The 22,227-nt window shown below is 41.5% G+C and overlaps 2 protein-coding genes across 3 annotated transcripts in view; one reads left to right on the top strand and one right to left on the bottom strand.

Annotated features, from left to right (window-relative positions):
- Nucleotides 1-22,227, bottom strand: part of SLC25A38 (solute carrier family 25 member 38) — a 226,136-nt gene that overhangs the window by 18,516 nt on the left and 185,393 nt on the right. The gene's annotated exons all lie outside the window — the stretch shown is intronic.
- On the top strand, nucleotides 14,275-17,097 carry LOC138647867 (uncharacterized). Its single transcript, XM_069737183.1, has 2 exons — nucleotides 14,275-14,672; nucleotides 15,454-17,097. Exons 1-2 carry the CDS (start codon nucleotides 14,432-14,434, stop codon nucleotides 16,956-16,958), a joined length of 1,746 nt encoding a protein of 581 aa, XP_069593284.1. The 5' UTR covers nucleotides 14,275-14,431; the 3' UTR covers nucleotides 16,959-17,097.

Here is a 22,227-nt window from a genome sequence, read left to right as displayed (position 1 = left end):
GACACTTGGAGATATAGATGGACACCCCAACGTAAGTGCTCAGCATAGAGCACAGGATAAATGTGATCACAAATGTTATGTAAATGTTCACAGTAGAAGCTTCAACTAATTCCACAAAAAACAGCAAGTCCCCACTTAAGTCCATCATCTGTGAATGGAAATATAGGGGGCTTCCATGCTTCTGGTAGCACAAAGGCCCTGGAAAAGTGCTATGGCTCCTCGCTCCATAAGATATTCAGCAAATTCTATGTTCTTAATTCCAAATGCCCTTCTCTCTTCTGACCCCAGTGCGCCTAAACCACTTTTAGTGTCCACATGTTTTGCATTTCTGTAGCGATGAGAGCCTGCTTAATTTACAGGTGTGTCTCTAGAAGTATAAGCTGGGCACTACAACGTACTGGTGACTACACTGGCAGTTTGCAGCTTTCGCTTCACAACATCCAATGCTGCTTGTTTCTATTAAAGCACCCATGGAGTAGAAAACGTCACTATACCTGTAGATAAATTCCCAAATTGGTATAAATTCCATAATGGGGTCACTTGAGGAGAGATTCTGCTCTTCTAGCACGGAAGTCGCAAACAATTTTAGGAAACCAGGAGGCAAGTAGCACCCGAGTTTCGCTGTATGGTCAAGCATAACTGAACAGGAGCATATGGGGTATTTCTACATTCAGCAGAAATTGTGGGACACATTTTGGTGCCATTTTTAACCAATTCCCCAGCGTGAAAATGTAAAATCTGGGGCCAAAATTTAATTTTGGTGGCAAAAATGAAATTATTTTTTCTTCACTGCCTAGTGGTATAAAATTCTGTGACACACTTGTGGTATCAATATGATCACTGCACCCCTAGAGAAGTACATTGGGAGGTATCGCTTGTAAAATGGAGTCACTTATGGGGGGGGGGGAATTCTGCTGCTATGGCACCTCATGGGCTCTGCCAATGTGACATGGCACCCATTTTCTACTGCTATCCTTGCGAAAATGAAAAAATTGGGGGCTAAAAACATTTTTGTGGAAAAAATATTTTTTTCTCATTTTTACAGATCAACATTGTAAAATTCTATGAAGCACCTGTGGGTTGAAGGTGCTCACCACATATTTAGATAAAATCCTTGAGGGGTCTAGTTTCCAAAATAGGGTAAGTTGTGGAGGGTTTCCACTATTTAGGCACATCAGGAGCTCTCTAAAAACACAACAAGACACCAGAAGACCATTCCAATAAAGTATGTGTTCCAAAACATCGCCCATTCCTTTCTAAGCTCTGCCATGCGCAAAACAGTAGTTTTACCCCAACATATAGGATATTGGCATACTCAGGAAAAATTGCACAAAAGATTTGGAGGTTCCATTTTCTAGTATTACCTTTGGGAAAATGAAAAACTTGAGGCTAAAAACATTTTTTTTTTTTTTTTTACAGAAGTGTGTGCGTCACGCCTCCCGTAGAAGCAGTGCGAAACGCGCGTCGGGGCAGAGGGACGTCCGGGCTTCCACACCGATCCGCACAGCGGTATGTACTTGCCGGTTTTTTATTTGGGATGTATGTTGATTTACCTATGTGCCACTGCGCTGGATCTATTGGGGTATTTTGTGTGCACACACTTCTGTATGTATTGCCTTTTGGGCGGCTATGTTAGCACATCATCTAGCTATACCCCTGTGCGCAGTGGGCCTTATTAGGGTATCTTCTCTCCCCAGTTCATTGTGTCTGCACATGGCCACAGTACGTATTGGGTTTAGTGTGTAGGATCCCAGGACATTGCGTCCCTCCTTTGGTACAATCCAGCACCTTTCTCTGTATTATGTTTTAAATGTTTGCATTAATAAAACTTTATGGTTTTATCAAGTATCTAGGTTTGAGACTCCCTTTTTTTTTTACTAGAGAGTATCTCAGGTGGTGTATCATACACCAGCTGTTGCAGCATTTAAATGTTGCTGTTGACAGCTGCATCTAAATGTTTAACAACTGCGGCTACAATTATGGCTGTTGGAGACAGATACACGCTACTTAATAGTGATGGGAAATCTAGTTCATTTTGGTGATTAGTTCCCCATGAACTAGTTCACTGAAAAGATTAGTTCAAAAGATTAGTTCATTTAGTTCAGTATTTCTCTGGATTCTGCTGAGAAGAGATGGATCAGTTCTAGTTCGTTACACAGACGCTGTGGCTCCTAGGATGAGTTATAGTTTTGTTAAAATGATCAGAAATAGTTAATACATCTGATCATTACATAACAAACTCTTGTTAAAGGGGTACTCAGTCTGGAGAAAAAAAATTCAAAAGTTATTTATTCAAGTTAGTAATTTTTTTTTTCTTTGTGAAATATTTATTATTATTATTATTATTTAAATGGCGTGACATTACCCACAGAACCGCAAGCTACACTTATCACATTTGAGCAGTAGGAACATTTTGCTTTCTTCTGATCTCCACTAAGGCTACGTTCACATTAGTGTTTTGGGTGTTTGCGTCGGGCGACGCAGCGGCGACACATGCGTCATGCGCCCCTATATTTAACATGGGGGACGCATGGACATGCGCTGTGCGACGCATGCTTTTTTTTTTCCCGCAAGCGTCGGGTGCAGAAAACGCAACAAGTTGCATTTGTCTTGCGTCCAAATTTCGGCAAAAAAGGACGCATGCGTCGCAAAATGCAGCGTTTTTGCGTGCGTTTTGGTGCGTTTTTATGTGCGTTGCGTCGCCGACGCAGCGGCGCACAACGCAGATGTGAACGTAGCCTAAGTGTGAAATGATTCCATACCTGGCTTCTCTTTCTCTTCAGTGCATTATCTGCACACATTATGGTCACTTGCAGTCTCTGGTATTGAGCACTGAGCAGTCAGACAGTATTCATTTCACACCACTGCAATAGGTGGCAAAAGGAAGAGATGTGGTGAAACTACACAGAACTACAGATTTACCAAGCTGCTGCACAGTAAATGCCCATAGCAACCAATCACAGCTCAGATTTCACTTGGCAGAGCACTGCACTACTGCAGTATCAGAAAGCTGACCTGTGATTGGTTGCTATGGGGCAAAGAAAATCTTTCTATTAGACAGCCTGATAATTCTCCACCCTATCCTGGGAGGAGCTGATAGGGAATACATCATGTCATGTGACCTGTGAACTAAATGAACTATGTGAACTGCTGAACTAGATGTTCTGTATTGAGGCTGATCCTCTCCAGGAGGCGGATCTTATCACAAAGACTGGTGAGGGGCATGAACCACAGCACAGAACACTCTCTCTCATACACATGAGCTGTGTCTGTCTACTGTACAATTTCAGTTTTTATTATTACTATTATATTTGTATTTACTATTTGATGTGTGGTACAGTGTTTTACTACCTTCTTTTCCAGCATCAGGAGCTATAAAGAGCAAGTGTGAGAGCAGGGATCTTCAGTGTGAGGAGCTGTGTGAGGGATCACTCTCTGTCTCCTCCCACTTGCTGTTTAGTTCATAATGAACTAATCTCTGTCAGGATGGTGAACTAGATGAACTAGTTCACTCTGAAGATTAGTTCATTTTGAACTACTCACTCACGAACTACCCATCACTACTACTTAATATACGGAAGAATTTAAAGGGGAGATACCTTTTAATGGCTAACTGAAAAGATGGTAACAAATTGCAAGCTTTCGAGACTACACAGGTCTCTTCATCAGGCAAAGACTAAAACAAATTCTGAAGAATCACATATTTATGCACAACATAGCATAGAAAAAAAAGGGAAAAACCATGGATAAGACCGGTGACATGAAGCAGAATTACCATGAGTGATAAACAGTTATTTCCATAAATATTGGGCCAGCTCTTAGATAAGGATTGTTTTATTGTCCTCTGATTTAGGTCTGGTTCTGTTGTGATGACCCCTCATAGTCTGAGGGGCAAGTTCCTTAACATACCTTAAATGGGACAGTTTCCATCCAAAACACATAAAAACTCTATTGTCTACAGCCAAGCCATCAGATACAATCGTATATGTTCCAACCCAATGGATAGGGATGAACACCTTGGTCGCCTCAGAAAGACCTTTTTGAAACAGGGCTACCATCCAAGAACAATAGAAAACCAGATCACAAGAGCCACCAGAATATCAAGGAATCACCTGCTACATTACAAAGCTAAAGAAGAAAATAACCAGGTACCTCTAGTAGTTACCTACAATCCAAATCTGGAAGTGCTAAGGGGAGCTGCACGGAAATTACAACCTTTACTGCAAAAAGATGGCCGCTTACAATCCATTTTTCTAGACCCCCCACTACTGTGTTTTAGGCAGCTCCCAAATCTAAGAAGCATCATTGTCAAGAGCTCCGTGTCCTCTCCAACAGCTGCAGGTACCTTTCCTTGCAACCAAAAAAAATGTAAAACCTGTCCATTTATAATGACCACGGACAAGATAAAGATCCCCAATTCACATCAGGACTACAAGATCCCAGGTACTTTCAGCTGCGTCACTTCTAATGTGGTGTACCTAATTATTTGTACTAAATGTCCAACTGGGGGTCTGTATGTGGGGGAGACAGGGCAAAAGCTTAGAACAAGAATGAATTCTCACCGCCACACAATAAGAGAAAAAAGAATGGATCTACCTGTGGCAATACATTTTTGTCTCCCAAATCATAACATTATGGACATGAAATTACTTGTGTTAAAAGGTAACTTCAAATCTCAAAGAGCCAGAAGAATATGGGAATATAAACTGATGATGACCTTTGACACTCTCACTGCAGGAATGAATGTGTCGCATTGATTAATGTCTTTTTACATCAACTAAGGAACTCAGACTACGAGGGGTCATCACAACAGAACCAGACCTAAATCAGAGGACAATAAAACAATCCTTATCTTAGAACTGGCCCAATATTTATGGACATAACTGTTTATCAGTCATGGTAATTCTGCTTCATGTCACCTGTCTTATCCATGGTTCCCCCCCTTTTTTTTTCCTATGCTATGTTGTGCATAAATATGTGATTCTTCAGATTTTGCATTAGTCTTTGCCTTATGAAGAGACCTGTGTAGTCTCGAAAGCTTGCAATTTGTTACCATCTTTTCAGTTAGGCATTAAAAAGGTATCAACCACTGAGGACTCTCAATTCTAAATATTTGTCGGACTTTTACGGATGAGGAAATTCACAATATGTTAATTTTTATACTTTTTCAAATCTCTGTTTTTGCAAGCAATCTGCCAGCAGGCGTTTTTTATGGAATCTGAGAAGATTATGAGATATGGGTTAACACACGGAATTCAAAGATGTATCACTTCTAAAGCTGTGTACTGTGCACTTATAATGCAAAAAGAGACATGGCACAAATTTTAATCCCCCCCACCACTTTCAATCCCTCATTTAGGACACCCCAAGAGAATTGAATCTGCGCTCTTCTATTCTATGTACACACACACGAGGGAGGGCCACATGAAAACAGTGTCCCTTTTCTTGCATACCTTCTGCTGCACCATCTGCATAGTCAGGGTCCCATCAGGGATGCTGAAGTTCGGCTGCTGGTGTTGTTGAGCACAAAGACAAGAGTTCGTTTCAAACTTCAAATGCAAAACTTTACTCTGTTTTCGCAGAACATCCATCTTCGTTACGGCTTCAATAACAGATTTGACACTAAGCATTTATTTCTCTTTCCCTGTACATCTCTTCTTGTCACACAGCACGTGCCCGGGTTGGACCGTATCATACGGTACCTCAGCGTCCCTCCCTGTTCAGACTCTCTGCGCTTGGGGGTTCCCTCACCCCATGCGATGATCAGCCATATGGTAAGCGACCTGCCCTTCTGTACTGCCGTGACTTCTCCTGCAGCTCCAGTTCCTACTACTGTTATCACTGCTGTCTCTGCTGCTGTTCTGGCTTACTGGCCCTGGATGGCTGGGCTTCTCCCATGGAAGTGTTACAGGATCACGGTGTCGTCCCAGGCTCTGAAGCCCTACGGGACGCCTGGGGCTCCATGCCCCTATGAGCTGTACCAGCCCCGTGTCTTCACTGAACTCTGATCAGGAAATACTCTGGTCTTACCCATGACTGGCTACTCCTATAAACCCCAAACGACAGTACTACGCTTTCCCTATAACAAAGTAATCCAAATTGTACAACAGCACACAAAGTGGCATCAATATAGCAGAACAGGAACACATCAGTAGTTTTATAACATCCACATGTTTCAATGAGAACTGGGTCAGATTTTTTTTTTTAAAGAAATTTTTATTTATTTACAAATTGTGTCGAGCATTACATCTTATTGACATTAACCCCTTTCTGACATCGGACGTACTATCCCGTCGAGGTGGGGTGGGCCCCTATGACCACGGACGGGATAGTACGTCCAGCGCGATCGGCGGCGCTCACGGGGGGAGCGCAGCCGATCGCGGCCGGGTGTCAGCTGCCTATCGCAGCTGACATCCGGCACTATGTGACAGGAGCGGTCACGGACCGCCCCCGGCACATTAACCCCTGGCACACCGCGATCAAAGATGATCGCGATGTGCCGGCGGTGCAGGGAAGCATCGCGCAGGGAGGGGGCTCCCTGCGGGCTTCCCTGAGCCCCCTGCAGCAACGCGATGTGATCGCGTTGCTGCGAGGGTCTTACCTCCCTCCCTGCCTGCTCCAGACCCGGATCCAAGATCGCCGCGGATTCGGGTCCTGCAGGGAGGGAGGTGGCTTCACAGTGCCTGCTCAGAGCAAAAAAAAAAACGGTGTTGTAGAAATGAGAAATTGCTGGTCAACTTTTCACCCTTATAACTCCCTAACAAAAAAAAATTTTGGTTCCAAAATTGTGCTGATGTAAAGTAGACATGTGGGAAATGTTACTTATTAAGTATTTTGTGTGACATATCTCTGTGATTTAATTGCATAAAAATTCAAAGTTGGAAAATTGCGAAATTTTCATAATTTTCGCCAAATTTCCATTTTTTTCACAAATAAACGCAGGTACTATCAAAGAATTTTTACCATTGTCATGAAGTACAATATGTCACGAGAAAACAATGTCAGATTCACTGGGATCCGTTGAAGCGTTCCAGAGTTATAACCTCATAAAGGGACAGTGGTCAGAATTGTAAAAATTGGCCCGGTCATTAACGTGCAAACCACCCTTGGGGGTAAAGGGGTTAAATTCTTAATAATTAATTAACAACGTTATGGGGATTAGGGAAGGGAAGAGGGTAGGGGAAATGGTGACATTACAATAACTATCCAATCACATTCTCTATATGCGAATCTGCAAAGTTATTTAAGAAAGGTATTTAAACGGAAAGATAACCAATTGTTCCATTTTTTTATAAAATGTAACTATATTATTATTAGATGTAGCGATTATTTTTTCTGATAGGCAATTTTCGTTGATCATTGATACGACCTCGGGCAGTGAGGGGCATTTGCAGTTTTTCCAGTAACTAGCAATTTTGATTCTTCTTGCTACAATAATATGTACAATCACTGTACGGAACTCATAGGGAAACGAGTCCAAATCAATAGCGAGTAACGACTGCTGTGCATTAACCCCTTTCTGACATTAGACGTACTATCCCGTCGAGGTGGGGTGGGTCCCTATGACCACCGACGGGATAGTACGTCATATGCGATCGGCAGCGCTCACGGGGGGAGCGCCGCCGATCGCGGCGAGGTGTCAGCTGCCTATCGCGATGTGCCGGCGGTACAGGGAAGCATCGCGCAGGGAGGGGGCTCCCTGTGGGCTTCCCTGACCCCCCGCAGCAACGCGATGTGATCGCGTTGCTGCGAGGGTCTCTTACTTCCCTCCCTGCCTGCTCCAGGCCCGGATCAAAGATGGCCGCGGATCCGGGTCCTGCAGGGAGGGAGGTGGCTTCACAGAGCCTGCTCAGAGCAGGCACTGTGAAGCCTGCAGTGCTACATGTCAGATCGGTGATCTGACAGAGTGCTGTGCAAACTGTCAGATCACCGATCTGTGATGTCCCCCCCTGGGACAAAGTAAAAAAGTAAAAAAATTTTTTTCCAAATGTGTAAAAAAAAAAATAAAAAAAGATATTCCTAAATTATGATAAAAAAAAAAAATTATTCCCATAAATACATTTCTTTATCTAAATAAATAAAAAAAACAATAAAAGTACATATATTTAGTATCACCGCGTCCGTAACGGCCCGACCTATAAAACTGGCCCACTAGTTAACCCCTTCAGTAAACACCGTAAGAAAAAAAAGAAAAAAACGAGGCAAAAAACAACGCTTTATTATCATACCGCCGAACAAAAAGTGGAATAACACGCGATCAAAAAGACAGATATAAAAAACCATGGTACCGCTGAAAGCGTCATCTTGTCCCGCAAAAAACGAGCTGCCATACAGCATCATCAGCAAAAAAATAAAAAAGTTATAGTCCTGAGAATAAAACGATGCAAAAATAATTATTTTTTCTATAAAATAGTTTTTATCGTATAAAAGCGCCAAAAAATAAAAAAATGATATAAATGAGGTGTCGCTGTAATCGTACTGACCCGAAGAATAAAACTGCTTTATCAATTTTACCAAACGCGGAACGGTATAAACGCCTCCCCCAAAAGAAATTCATGAATAGCTGGTTTTTGGTCATTCTGCCTCACAAAAATCGGAATAAAAAGCGATCAAAAAATGTCACGTGCCCGAAAATGTTACCAATAATAACGTCAACTCGTCCCGCAAAAAACAAGACCTCACATGACTCTGTGGACCAAAATATGGAAAAATTATAGCTCTAAAATGTGGTCATGCAAAAAATATTTTTTGCAATAAAAAGCGTCTTTCAGTGTGTGACGGCTGCCAATCATAAAAATCCGCTAAAAAACCCACTATAAAAGTAAATCAAACCCCCCTTCATCACCACCTTAGTTAGGGAAAAATTAAAAAAATGTATTTATTTCCATTTTCCCATTAGGGTTAGGGCTAGGGTTAGGGCTACAGTTTGGGTTGGGGCTAAAGTTACAGTTAGGGTTTAGATTACATTTACAGTTGGGAATAGGGTTGGGATTAGGGTTAGGGGTGTGTCAGGGTTAGAGGTGTGGTTAGGGTTACCGTTGGAATTAGGGTTAGGGGTGTGTTTGGATTAGGGTTTCAGTTATAATTGGGGGGTTTCCACTGTTTAGGCACATCAGGGGCTCTCCAAACATGACATGGCGTCCGATCTCAATTCCAGCCAATTCTGCGTTGAAAAAGTAAAACAGCGCTCCTTCCCTTCCGAGCTCTCCCGTGTGCCCAAACAGGGGTTTTCCCCAACATATGGGGTATCAGCGTACTCAGGACAAATTGGACAACAACTTTTGGGGTCAAATTTCTCCTCTTACCCTCGGGAAAATACAAAACTGGGGGCTAAAAAATAATTTTTGGGGAAAGATTTTTTTTTTTAATTTTCACGGCTCTGCGTTACAAACTGTAGTGAAACACTTGGGGGTTCAAAGCTCTCACAACACATCTAGATGAGTTCCTTAGGGCGTCTAGTTTCCAAAATGGTGTCACTTGTGGGGGGTTTCTACTGTTTAGGTACATTAGGGGCTCTGCAAATGCAATGTGACATCTGCAGACCATTCCATCTAAGTCTGCATTCCAAATGGAGCTCCTTCCCTTCCGAGCCCTCCCATGCGCCCAAACAGTGGTTCCCCCCCACATATGGGGTATCAGCGCATTGAGGACAAATTGGACAACAAATTTTGGGGTCCAATTTCTCCTGTTACCCTCGGGAAAATACAAAACTGGGGGCTAAAAATAATTTTTGTGGGAAAAAATTTTTGTTTTATTTTTACGGCTCTCCATTATAAACTTCTGTGAAGCCCTTGGTGGGTCAAAGCGCTCACCACACATCTAGATAAGTTCCTAAGGGGGTCTACTTTCCAAAATAGTGTCACTTGTGAGGGGTTTCTACTATTTAGGTACATTAGGGGCTCTGCAAACGCAACATGGCGTCTCATCTCAATTCCTGTCAATTTTGCATTGAAAAGCCAAATGGCGCTCCTTCCCTTCCGAGCTCTCCCATCCGCCCAAACAGTGATTTACCCCCACATATGGGGTATCAGCGTACTCAGGACAAATTGTACAACAACTTATGTGGTCCAATTTCTTCTCTTACCCTTGGAAAAAAAAAATTGGGGGCGAAAAGATAATTTTTGCGAAAAAATATGATTTTTTATTTTTACGGTTCTACATTATAAACTTTTGTGAAGCACTTGGTGGGTCAAAGTGCTCACCACACCTCTAGATAAGTTCCTTAGGGGGTCTACTTTCCAAAATGGTGTCACTTGTGGGGGGTTTCAATGTTTAGGCACATCAGGGGCACTCCAAACGAAACATGGCGTCCCATCTCAATTCCAGTCAATTTTGCATTGAAAAGTCAAATGGCGCTCCTTCGCTTCCGAGCTGTGCCATGCGCCCAAACAGTGGTTTACCCCCACATGTGGGGTATTGGCGTACTCAGGACAAATTGTACAACAATGTTTGGGGTCCATTTTCTCCTGTTACCCTTGGTAAAATAAAACAAATTGGAGCTGAATTAAATTTTTTGTGAAAAAAAGTTAAATGTTCATTTTTATTTAAACATTAAAAAAATTCTTGTGAAGCACCAGAAGGGTTAATAAACTTCTTGAATGTGGTTTTGAGCACCTTGAGGGGTGTAGTTTTTAGAATGGTGTCACACTTGGGTATTTTCTATCATATAGACCCCTCAAAATGACTTCAAATGAGATGTGGTCCCTAAAAAAAAAACCAATGTTGTAGAAATGAGAAATTGCTGGTCAACTTTTCACCCTTATAACTCCCTAACAAAAAAAAATTTTGGTTCCAAAATTGTGCTGATGTAAAGTAGACATGTGGGAAATGTTACTTATTAAGTATTTTGTGTGACATATCTCTGTGATTTAATTGCATAAAAATTCAAAGTTGGAAAATTGCGAAATTTTCATAATTTTCGCCAAATTTCCGTTTTTTTCACAAATAAACGCAGGTACTATCAAATAATTTTTACCATTGTCATGAAGCACAATATGTCACGAGAAAACAATGTCAGATTCACTGGGATCCGTTGAAGCGTTCCAGAGTTATAACCTCATAAAGGGACAGTGGTCAGAATTGTAAAAATTGGCCCGGTCATTAACGTGCAAACCACCCTTGGGGGTAAAGGGGTTAAATTCTTAATAATTAATTAACAACGTTATGGGGATTAGGGAAGGGAAGAGGGTAGGGGAAATGGTGACATTACAATAACTATCCAATCACATTCTCTATATGCGAATCTGCAAAGTTATTTAAGAAAGGTATTTAAACGGAAAGATAACCAATTGTTCCATTTTTTTATAAAATTGAGCTATATTATTATTAGATGTAGCGATTATTTTTTCTGATAGGCAATTTTCGTTGATCATTGATACGACCTCGGGCAGTGAGGGGCATTTGGAGTTTTTCCAGTAACTAGCAATTTTGATTCTTCTTGCTACAATAATATGTACAATCAATGTACGGAACTCATAGGGAAACGAGTCCAAATCAATAGCGAGTAACGACTGCTGTGCATTAACCCCTTTCTGACATTAGACGTACTATCCCGTCGAGGTGGGGTGGGTCCCTATGACCACCGACGGGATAGTACGTCATATGCGATCGGCAGCGCTCACGGGGGGAGCGCCGCCGATCGCGGCGAGGTGTCAGCTGCCTATCGCGATGTGCCGGCGGTACAGGGAAGCATCGCGCAGGGAGGGGGCTCCCTGTGGGCTTCCCTGACCCCCCGCAGCAACGCGATGTGATCGCGTTGCTGCGAGGGTCTCTTACTTCCCTCCCTGCCTGCTCCAGGCCCGGATCAAAGATGGCCGCGGATCTGGGTCCTGCAGGGAGGGAGGTGGCTTCACAGAGCCTGCTCAGAGCAGGCACTGTGAAGCCTGCAGTGCTACATGTCAGATCGGTGATCTGACAGAGTGCTGTGCAAACTGTCAGATCATCGATCTGTGATGTCCCCCCCTGGGACAAAATTAAAAAGTTAAAAAAATTTTTTCCAAATGTGTAAAAAAAATATTCCTAAATAATGAAAAAAATAAAAATATTATTCCCCTAAATACACTTTTTTCATCTAAATAAAAAAAAAAAAAAACAATAAAAATACACATATTTAGTATCGTCGCGTCCGTAACGACCCGACCTATAAAACTGGCCCATTAGTTAACCCCTTCAGTAAACACATTAAGAAAAAAAAAAAAACGAGACAAAAAACAACGCTTTATTATCATACCGCCGAACAAAAAGTGGAATAACACGCGATCAAAAAGACAGATATAAATAACCATGGTACCGCTGAAAACGTCATCTTGTCCCGCAAAAAGCGAGCCACCATACAGCATCATCAGCAAAAAAATTATAATCCTGAGAAAATTATAGTCCTGAGAATAAAGCGACGCAAAAATTATTTTTTTTCTGTAAAATAGTTTTTATCGTATAAAAGCGCCAAAACATAAAAAAATGATATAAATGAGGTGTCGCTGTAATCGTACTGACTTGAAGAATAAAACTGCTTTATCAATTTTACCAAACGCGGAACGATATAAACGCCTCCCCCAAAAGAAATTCATGAATAGCTAGTTTTTGGTCATTCTTCCTCACAAAAATCGGAATAAAAAGCGATCAAAAAATGTCACGTGCCCAAAAATGATACCAATAAAAACGTCAACTCGTCCTGCAAAAAACAAGACCTCACATGACTCTGTGGACCAAAATATGGAAAAATTATAGCTCTCAAAATGTGGTAACGCAAAAAATATTTTTTGCAATAAAAAGCGTCTTTCAGTGTGTGACAGCTGCTAATCATAAAAATCCGCTAAAAAACCCGCTATAAAAGTAAATCAAACCCCCCTTCATCACCACCTTAGTTGGGGAAAAATTTAAAAAATGTATTTATTTCCATTTTCCCATTAGGGTTAGGGCTAGGGTTAGGGTTGGGGCTACAGTTAGGGTTTAGATTACATTTACAGTTGGGAATAGGGTTGGGATTAGGGTTAGGCGTGTGTCAGGGTTAGAGGTGTGGTTAGGGTTACCGTTGGAATTAGGGTTACGGGTGTGTTTGGATTAGGGTTTCAGTTATAATTGGGGGGTTTCCACTGTTTAGGCACATCAGGGGCTCTCCAAACATGACATGGCGTCCGATCTCAATTCCAGCCAATTCTGCGTTGAAAAAGTAAAACAGTGCTCCTTCCCTTCCGAGCTCTCCCGTGTGCCCAAACAGGGGTTTACCCCAACATATGGGGTATCAGCGTACTCAGGACAAATAGGACAACAACTTTTGGGGTCCAATTTCTCCTGTTACCCTTGGGAAAATACAAAACTGGGGGCTAAAAAATAATTTGTGTGGGAAAAAAAAAGATTTTTTATTTTCACGGCTCTGCGTTACAAACTGTAGTGAAACACTTGGGGGTTCAACGCTCTAACAACACATCTAGATGAGTTCCTTAAGGTGTCTAGTTTCCAATATGGGGTCACTTGTGTGGGGTTTCTACTGTTTAGGTACATTAGAGGCTCTGCAAAAGCAATGTGACACCTGCAGACCATTCCATGTAAGTCTGCATTCCAAATGGCACTCCTTCCCTTCCGAGCCCTCCCATGCGCCCAAACGGTGATTCTCCCCACATATGGGGTATCAGCGTACTCAGGACAAATTGGACAACAACTTTTGGGGTCAAATTTCTCCTCTTACCCTCGGGAAAATACAAAACTGGGGGCTAAAAAATAATTTTGGGGGGAAAGTTTTTTTGTTTTTTTAAATTTTCACGGCTCTGCGTTACAAACTGTAGTGAAACACTTGGGGGTTCAACGCTCTAACAACACATCTAGATGAGTTCCTTAGGGTGTCTAGTTTCCAAAATGGTGTCACTTGTGGGAGGTTTCTACTGTTTAGGTACATTAGGGGCTCTGCAAACGCAATGTGACCAGGGTGGATTGATTTAAATCACGCCGATTTAAATCATGATTTAAATCACGATTTAAATCAAAAGATTTTTTTCTATTTAAATCGGATCGATTTAAATCATGATTTTAATCATGATTTAAATCACTGATTTAAATCAAAAGGTTTTTTTTAATATAAATCACGATTAAAATGAGAAGTGAGAGCAGTGCGCATGTGCGCCCATAGTTACACGGACGAAACTAGGGGCAACGATCTAACGCCAGGGTGAGGGGGGGACCCCAAAGTAAGTAAAAATCTTTTTTGTTTTACTATATGGCAATAGGTAGGTGTTTAAAAGCAGCATGTCTTAATTGTATAAACTATTTATAGCCTCCACATTTTGTTCATACTGCCCCTTTAATTCCACACTTCTAGCTTGGTTTCACTTTTGGTTTAGTTTCTTTTTCCATTCAGTTGACATGCCCAAACTTGTTGGATAGTCAGCAGTACTTGGCTGTAGTAACAATCAAACTTCATAAGTGATCTGTGTGAGCCATGGCAGGTCGTAAGAGAGACCCTATTTGGTTTTATTTTGTTGAGATGCCAGCAGCAGATCTTGGAAAGAAAGGTGCAAGAGCAAAGTGCAAATACTGTCAAAAGGATATCCAAGGACTTGTTGGCCGTTTGAAATCACATTATGAAAACTGCAACCAGAAGGGAAATGAAGATGTTGATAGTGATACAACTAATGTCAATGAACCCCCACAGCTTCTTATGCACCAGGAGCCTAGTACTAGTAAGTCTGGCAATTACAACCTATTTTTTTAACAGACATTTTACTGGGATGGTTAAAGTCTATGAAAAGAGAAATTTCTAGCACTAGTAGTTCTGGAGTATAGAATTTAAATTTATGTTAAGGCAATATTTCACAGAAAATTAACGCTAAAGGACATGTGCACCTTTATTTTTTTAAGGTGCACATGTCCTCCCCCCCCGCAGCGCTCTTACCTCCGATCCCCGCAGCGCTGAGATCCGTGGCTTCGTTTTGACCGTCCGCCTCCCGTCCTCCGGTTGCGGCCTACTCGCAGTGATCCAGCGGCGTGACGTCAGCGGGCCGCACGCTCCATTGAAATGAATGGAGGCGCGCTCGCGGACGGGCAGAACGAAGCCACGGATCCCCGCAGCGCTGACATCGGAGGTAAGAGAGCTGCAGGGGGAGGACATGTGCACACTGCACCTTAAAAAATAAAGGTGCACATGTCTTAAGTAAAAATAAAGTGTGTATACGCTTATTTTTTTTTTATTGTAGGCTGCAATTCACTTTTGAAGTCTGCCAAATTGACCATTTTTAAAAAAAAACATTTTTAAAACTTTTGTGACATAATTTTTTTCAGTTGCTCTGATATTAGTTACCAGTATTACAGCAACTTCACCGGAAAACTTGAGTAGCATAACTTTTGAGACAGCCCTTATAGGACGAGGACCATTACATTGTTCAAAAAGTTTGTTTCAAAATATTTTCGTTATATTTCTTCAAATACGCAGTCGATTTATATTTTTAATTTCTGTGCTTTCAGGGTCAAATATGGCTTGTGCTGCACGTGACAATCAATATCTGGGTACAACTTCAACAAAGCAGCCCAAAAAAAAACTTTGCGTGCAAAGTGTAGAAAAATTCATCTTAAAGACTACGACGAGCCAGAAAGAACATTTTGATGAATTAATTGCTAAATTCATATTTGCAACCAATTCTTCTTTCCGACTAGTTGAGCACCCATTGTTTGTACAAATGATCGAAGGAATTAGACCAGGCTACAAACCACCAAGTAGATTTGATATCTCAGGAAAACATCTTCAGGCTGTATACGACATAGAAAGAGCGGCTTGTACAAAATATTTGAAAGACAAGGTTGTTAACATGAGCTTGGATGGTTGGAGCAACATCCACAACGACCCCATAATTTGCACTTGTGTCACAACAGAAGATGGTGAAACTTACCTTACAGACACAATCGACACATCTGGAAATTCACATACTGCTGAATATTTACTTGAAATTGCTAAGAACTCAATTCACCAATGCCAAGAACAGTTTGGATGTAAAGTAAGGAGCTTAGTTACTGATAACGCAAGCAATGTGGCAAAAATGCGAGCGGAACTGGCACATGAGGATGACACAAATGTCATTACATACGGTTGTTCTGCCCATTTGTTGCATCTTTTGGCAAAAGACCTGCATATTTCGGGTGTCAAGGAACATGTTGTAGAAATTGTTAAATATTTCCGCAATAATCATTTTGCACATGCAACCTACAAGGAAATGGGAGGACTGAAGTTGGTTCTACCACAAGATGTTAGATGGAATACCTTGGCTGACTGCTTGGAAATGTTTATTAACAACTGGTCAAAATTACTGTCCATTTGCGAAACACATCGGGATAAAATTGATGCTAATATACGAAGCAAAGTATTAAATCTTGGTGTGAAGAGAAATGCCGAGGACCTTTTGGAAAGGTTAAAGCCAATATCGATTGCGTTGGATAAAATGCAGAAAGATACTGCAACCATAGCTGATGCCACAGAAGTTTGGAAAGATTTAGAAGGTTCTCTAGATCGCTTGAACCTCTCAAACAATGTAAAGGTTGCAATACAGCACCGCAAGGACCAAGCATTAAAAGAAGAACACTATTTAGCCAATATCTTGCATCCCATCTACAGAGGGAAAAAATTATCTGAGGCGGAAATCAACTCTGCAATGGAGTGGCTCGCCAATACTAACCATGACATTGTGGCAACTGTGCTGAAATTGAAGTGTGAATCTGCACCATTTCAAAAATACATGTTTGCAGATAACGTCGTTAATGAACTAAAACCACTGGACTGGTGGAAGTCGCAATCACTTGTTCTTCCAGCAAAGATAATAAATCTAGCTACTCAGCTACTGACTGCATCGGCTTCATCCGCAGGAGTAGAGAGATTGTTTTCTTCATTTGGTTTTGTGCACACAACAGTCCGAAACCGCTTAGGAACTGCTAAAGCAGGACAACTGGTTTTCCTATTAAAAGTCCTAAATAAACAGTAGGCTTAAAGGACTGATGTATTCACTGAAGATGTTTGCTTACTTCAAACGTTAGAGATAGGCTATTGTTAAAAAGTACTTACTCTCTGTAGTTCAATTCTGAGTGTTTAATAGTGCAAATAAAAATTATTAGGTTTCATAATCAACTGTTTTAATATTTTTGTTTGTGTAAAACAATTAGATTTGCAAAAAGACAAAGTTTTGCTTGTGTACAACTTGATTAAAAAATCTGATTTAAATCAAATGATTTAAATAAAAAAAATCTGATTTTTTTGATTTTTTTAAAAAAATCAAGATTTTTATCCACCCTGAATGTGACACCTGCAGACCATTCCATCTAAGGGTACCTTCACACTCAGCGACGCTGCAGCGATACCGACAACGATGTCGATCGCTGCAGCGTCGCTGTTTGGTCGCTGGAGAGCTGTCACACAGACAGCTCTCCAGCGACCAACGATGCCGGTAACCAGGGTAAACATCGGGTTACTAAGCGCAGGGCCGCGCTTAGTAACCCGATGTTTACCCTGGTTACCAGCGTAAAAGTAGAAAAAACAAACACTATATATTTACCTACCGCTGTCTGTCCCCGGCGCTCTGCTTCTCTGCACTCCTCCTGCACTGACTGTGAGCACAGCGGCCGGAAAGCAGAGCGGTGACGTTACCGCTCTGCTTTCCGGCTGACCGGCGCTCACAGCCAGTGCAGGAGGAGTGCAGAGAAGCAGAGCGCCGGGGACAGACAGCGGTAGGTAAGTATATAGTGTGTTTTTTTTTTACTTTTACGCTGGTAACCAGGGTAAACATCAGGTTACTAAGTGCGGCCCTGCGCTAAGTAACCCGATGTTTACCCTGGTTACCAGTGAAGACATCGCTGGATCGGCATCACACACGCCGATTCAGCGATGTCCGCAGGGAGTCCAGCGACGAAATAAAGTTCTGGACTTTACTCAGCGACCAACGATCTCCCAGCAGGGGCCTGATCGTTGGTCTCTGTCACACATAACGATTTCCTTAACGATATCGTTGCTACGTTAAACTAGAAGAAGAGGGGACGGGAAGAAAAACATTAGACTCGAACAAAGACGACCCAGGAAAACATACTCAGAAGGGAGGTAAGAACATTTCTAAAACAATCCACAGTGAGGAGATTGGAACAAAACAAAATCCTCTAAACTGCATGCTCGCAAACGCCAGAAGCCTGACAAACAAGATGGAAGAACTAGAAGCAGAAATATCTACAGGTAACTTTGACATAGTGGGAATAACCGAGACATGGTTAGATGAAAGCTATGACTGGGCAGTTAACTTACAGGGTTACAGTCTGTTTAGAAAGGATCGTAAAAATCGGAGAGGAGGAGGGGTTTGTCTCTATGTAAAGTCTTGTCTAAAGTCCACTTTAAGGGAGGATATTAGCGAAGGGAATGAGGATGTCGAGTCCATATGGGTTGAAATTCATGGAGGGAAAAATGGTAACAAAATTCTCATTGGGGTCTGTTACAAACCCCCAAATATAACAGAAAGCATGGAAAGTCTACTTCTAAAGCAGATAGATGAAGCTGCAACCCATAATGAGGTCCTGGTTATGGGGGACTTTAACTACCCGGATATTAACTGGGAAACAGAAACCTGTGAAACCCATAAAGGCAACAGGTTTCTGCTAATAACCAAGAAAAATTATCTTTCACAATTGGTGCAGAATCCAACCAGAGGAGCAGCACTTTTAGACCTAATACTATCTAATAGACCTGACAGAATAACAAATCTGCAGGTGGTTGGGCATTTAGGAAATAGCGACCACAATATTGTGCAGTTTCACCTGTCTTTCACTAGGGGGACTTGTCAGGGAGTCACAGAAACATTGAACTTTAGGAAGGCAAAGTTTGAACAGCTTAGAGATGCTCTTAATCTGGTAGACTGGGACAATATCCTCAGAAATGAGAATACAGATAATAAATGGGAAATGTTTAAGAACATCCTAAATAGGCAGTGTAAGCGGTTTATACCTTGTGGGAATAAAAGGACTAGAAATAGGAAAAACCCAATGTGGCTAAACAAAGAAGTAAGACAGGCAATTAACAGTAAAAAGAAAGCATTTGCACTACTAAAGCAGGATGGCACCATTGAAGCTCTAAAAAACTATAGGGAGAAAAATACTTTGTCTAAAAAACTAATTAAAGCTGCCAAAAAGGAAACAGAGAAGCACATTGCTAAGGAGAGTAAAACTAATCCCAAACTGTTCTTCAACTATATCAATAGTAAAAGAATAAAAACTGAAAATGTAGGCCCCTTAAAAAATAATGAGGAAAGAATGGTTGTAGATGACGAGGAAAAAGCTAACATATTAAACACCTTCTTCTCCACGGTATTCACGGTGGAAAATGAAATGCTAGGTGAAATCCCAAGAAACAATGAAAACCCTATATTAAGGGTCACCAATCTAACCCAAGAAGAGGTGCGAAACCGGCTAAATAAGATTAAAATAGATAAATCTCCGGGTCCGGATGGCATACACCCACGAGTACTAAGAGAACTAAGTAATGTAATAGATAAACCATTATTTCTTATTTTTAGTGACTCTATAGCGACAGGGTCTGTTCCGCAGGACTGGCGCATAGCAAATGTGGTGCCAATATTCAAAAAGGGCTCTAAAAGTGAACCTGGAAATTATAGGCCAGTAAGTCTAACCTCTATTGTTGGTAAAATATTTGAAGGGTTTCTGAGGGATGTTATTCTGGATTATCTCAATGAGAATAACTGTTTAACTCCATATCAGCATGGGTTTATGAGAAATCGCTCCTGTCAAACCAATCTAATCAGTTTTTATGAAGAGGTAAGCTATAGACTGGACCACGGTGAGTCATTGGACGTGGTATATCTCGATTTTTCCAAAGCGTTTGATACCGTGCCGCACAAGAGGTTGGTACACAAAATGAGAATGCTTGGTCTGGGGGAAAATGTGTGTAAATGGGTTAGTAACTGGCTTAGTGATAGAAAGCAGAGGGTGGTTATAAATGGTATAGTCTCTAACTGGGTCGCTGTGACCAGTGGGGTACCGCAGGGGTCAGTATTGGGACCTGTTCTCTTCAACATATTCATTAATGATCTGGTAGAAGGTTTACACAGTAAAATATCGATATTTGCAGATGATACAAAACTATGTAAAGCAGTTAATACAAGAGAAGATAGTATTCTGCTACAGATGGATCTGGATAAGTTGGAAACTTGGGCTGAAAGGTGGCAGATGAGGTTTAACAATGATAAATGTAAGGTTATACACATGGGAAGAGGGAATCAATATCACCATTACACACTGAACGGGAAACCACAGGATCATGGGGTGCATTAAAAGAGGTCTGGATACACATGATGAGAGCATTATACTGCCTCTGTACAAATCCCTAGTTAGACCGCACATGGAGTACTGTGTCCAGTTTTGGGCACCGGTGCTCAGGAAGGATATAATGGAACTAGAGAGAGTACAAAGGAGGGCAACAAAATTAATAAAGGGGATGGGAGAACTACAATACCCAGATAGATTAGCGAAATTAGGATTATTTAGTCTAGAAAAAAGACGACTGAGGGGCGATCTAATAACCATGTATAAGTATATAAGGGGACAATACAAATATCTCGCTGAGGATCTGTTTATACCAAGGAAGGTGACGGGCACAAGGGGGCATTCTTTGCGTCTGGAGGAGAGAAGGTTTTTCCACAAACATAGAAGAGGATTCTTTACTGTTAGGGCAGTGAGAATCTGGAATTGCTTGCCTGAGGAGGTGGTGATGGCAAACTCAGTCGAGGGGTTCAAGAGAGGCCTGGATGTCTTCCTGGAGCAGAACAATATTGTATCATACAATTATTAGGTTCTGTAGAAGGACGTAGATCTGGGTATTTATTATGATGGAATATAGGCTGAACTGGATGGACAAATGTCTTTTTTCGGCCTTACTAACTATGTTACTATGTTACGTCATAAAAAGCAACGATATCGTTATGTGTGAAGGTACCTTAAGTCTGCATTCCAAATGGAGCACCTTCCCTTCCGAGCCCTCCCATGCGCCCAAACAGTGGTTCCCCCCACTTATGGGGTATCAGCGCATTGAGGACAAATTGGACAACAAATTTTGGGGTCCAATTTCGCCTGTTACCCTCGGGAAAATACAAAACTGGGGGCTAAAAAATAATTTTTGTGGGAAAAAATTTTTGTTTTATTTTTACGGCTCTGCATTATAAACTTCTGTGAAGCCCTTGGTGGGTCAGAGCGCTCACCACACATCTAGATAAGTTCCTTAGGGGGTCTACTTTCCAAAATTGTGTCACTTGTGGGGGGTTTCTACTGTTTAGGTACATTAGGGGCTCTGCAAACGCAATGTGACACCTGCAGCCCATTCCATCTAAGTCTGCATTCCAAATGGAGCTCCTTCCCTTCCGAGCCCTCCCATGCGCCCAAACAGTGGTTCCCCACACATATTGTGTATAATCGCACTCAGGACAAATTGGGCAACAAATTTTGGGGTCCAATTTCTCCTGTTACCCTTGGGAAAATACAAAACTGTGGGCTAAAAAAAATAATTTTTGTGGGAAAAAATTTTTGTTTTATTTTTACGGCTCTGCATTATAAACTTCTGTGAAGCCCTTGGTGGGTCAAAGTGCTCAAAACACATCTAGATAAGTTCCTTAGGGTGTCTACTTTCCAAAATGGTGTCACTTGTGGGGGGTTTCAATGTTTAGGCACATCAGTGGCTCTCCAAACGCAACATGGCGTCCCATCTCAATTCCTGTCAATTTTGCATTGAAAAGTCAAATGGCGCTCCTTCCCTTCCGAGCTCTCCCATGCGCCCAAACAGTGGTTTACCCCCACATATGGGGTATCGATGTACTCAGGACAAATTGTACAACAACTTTTGGGGTCCATTTTCTCCTGTTACCCTTGGTAAAATAAAATAAATTGGAGCTGAAGTAAATTTTTTGTGAAATAAAGTTAAATGTTCATTTTTACTTAAACATTCCAAAAATTCCTGTGAAGCACCAGAAGGGTTAATAAACTTCTTGAATATGGTTTTGAGCACCATGAGGGGTGCAGTTTTTAGAATGGTGTCACACTTGGGTATTTTCTATCATATAGACCCCTCAAAATGACTTCAAATGAGATGTGGTCCCTAAAAAAAAATGGTGTTGTAAAAATGAGAAATTGCTGGTCATCTTTTAACCCTTATAACTCCCTAACAAAAAAAAATTTTGGTTCCAAAATTGTGCTGATGTAAAGTAGACATGT

The sequence above is a fragment of the Ranitomeya imitator genome, chromosome 8 (assembly GCF_032444005.1).
Source record: "Ranitomeya imitator isolate aRanImi1 chromosome 8, aRanImi1.pri, whole genome shotgun sequence".
Taxonomy (NCBI): domain Eukaryota; kingdom Metazoa; phylum Chordata; class Amphibia; order Anura; family Dendrobatidae; genus Ranitomeya; species Ranitomeya imitator.
Note: the sequence above shows the minus strand (reverse complement) of the source record. Positions and strands in the feature narration are given on the sequence as shown.

What these genes read in the sequence shown, in the direction of transcription:
- LOC138647867 (XM_069737183.1), top strand. Translation starts at nt 14,432, where the DNA reads ATGGCAGGTCGTAAGAGAGACCCTATTTGGTTTTATTTTGTTGAGATG. An exon ending in GCACCAGGAGCCTAGTACTA is followed by an intron (nt 14,673 to 15,453) that starts GTAAGTCTGGCA and finishes CTGTGCTTTCAG; the next exon opens with GGTCAAATATGGCTTGTGCT.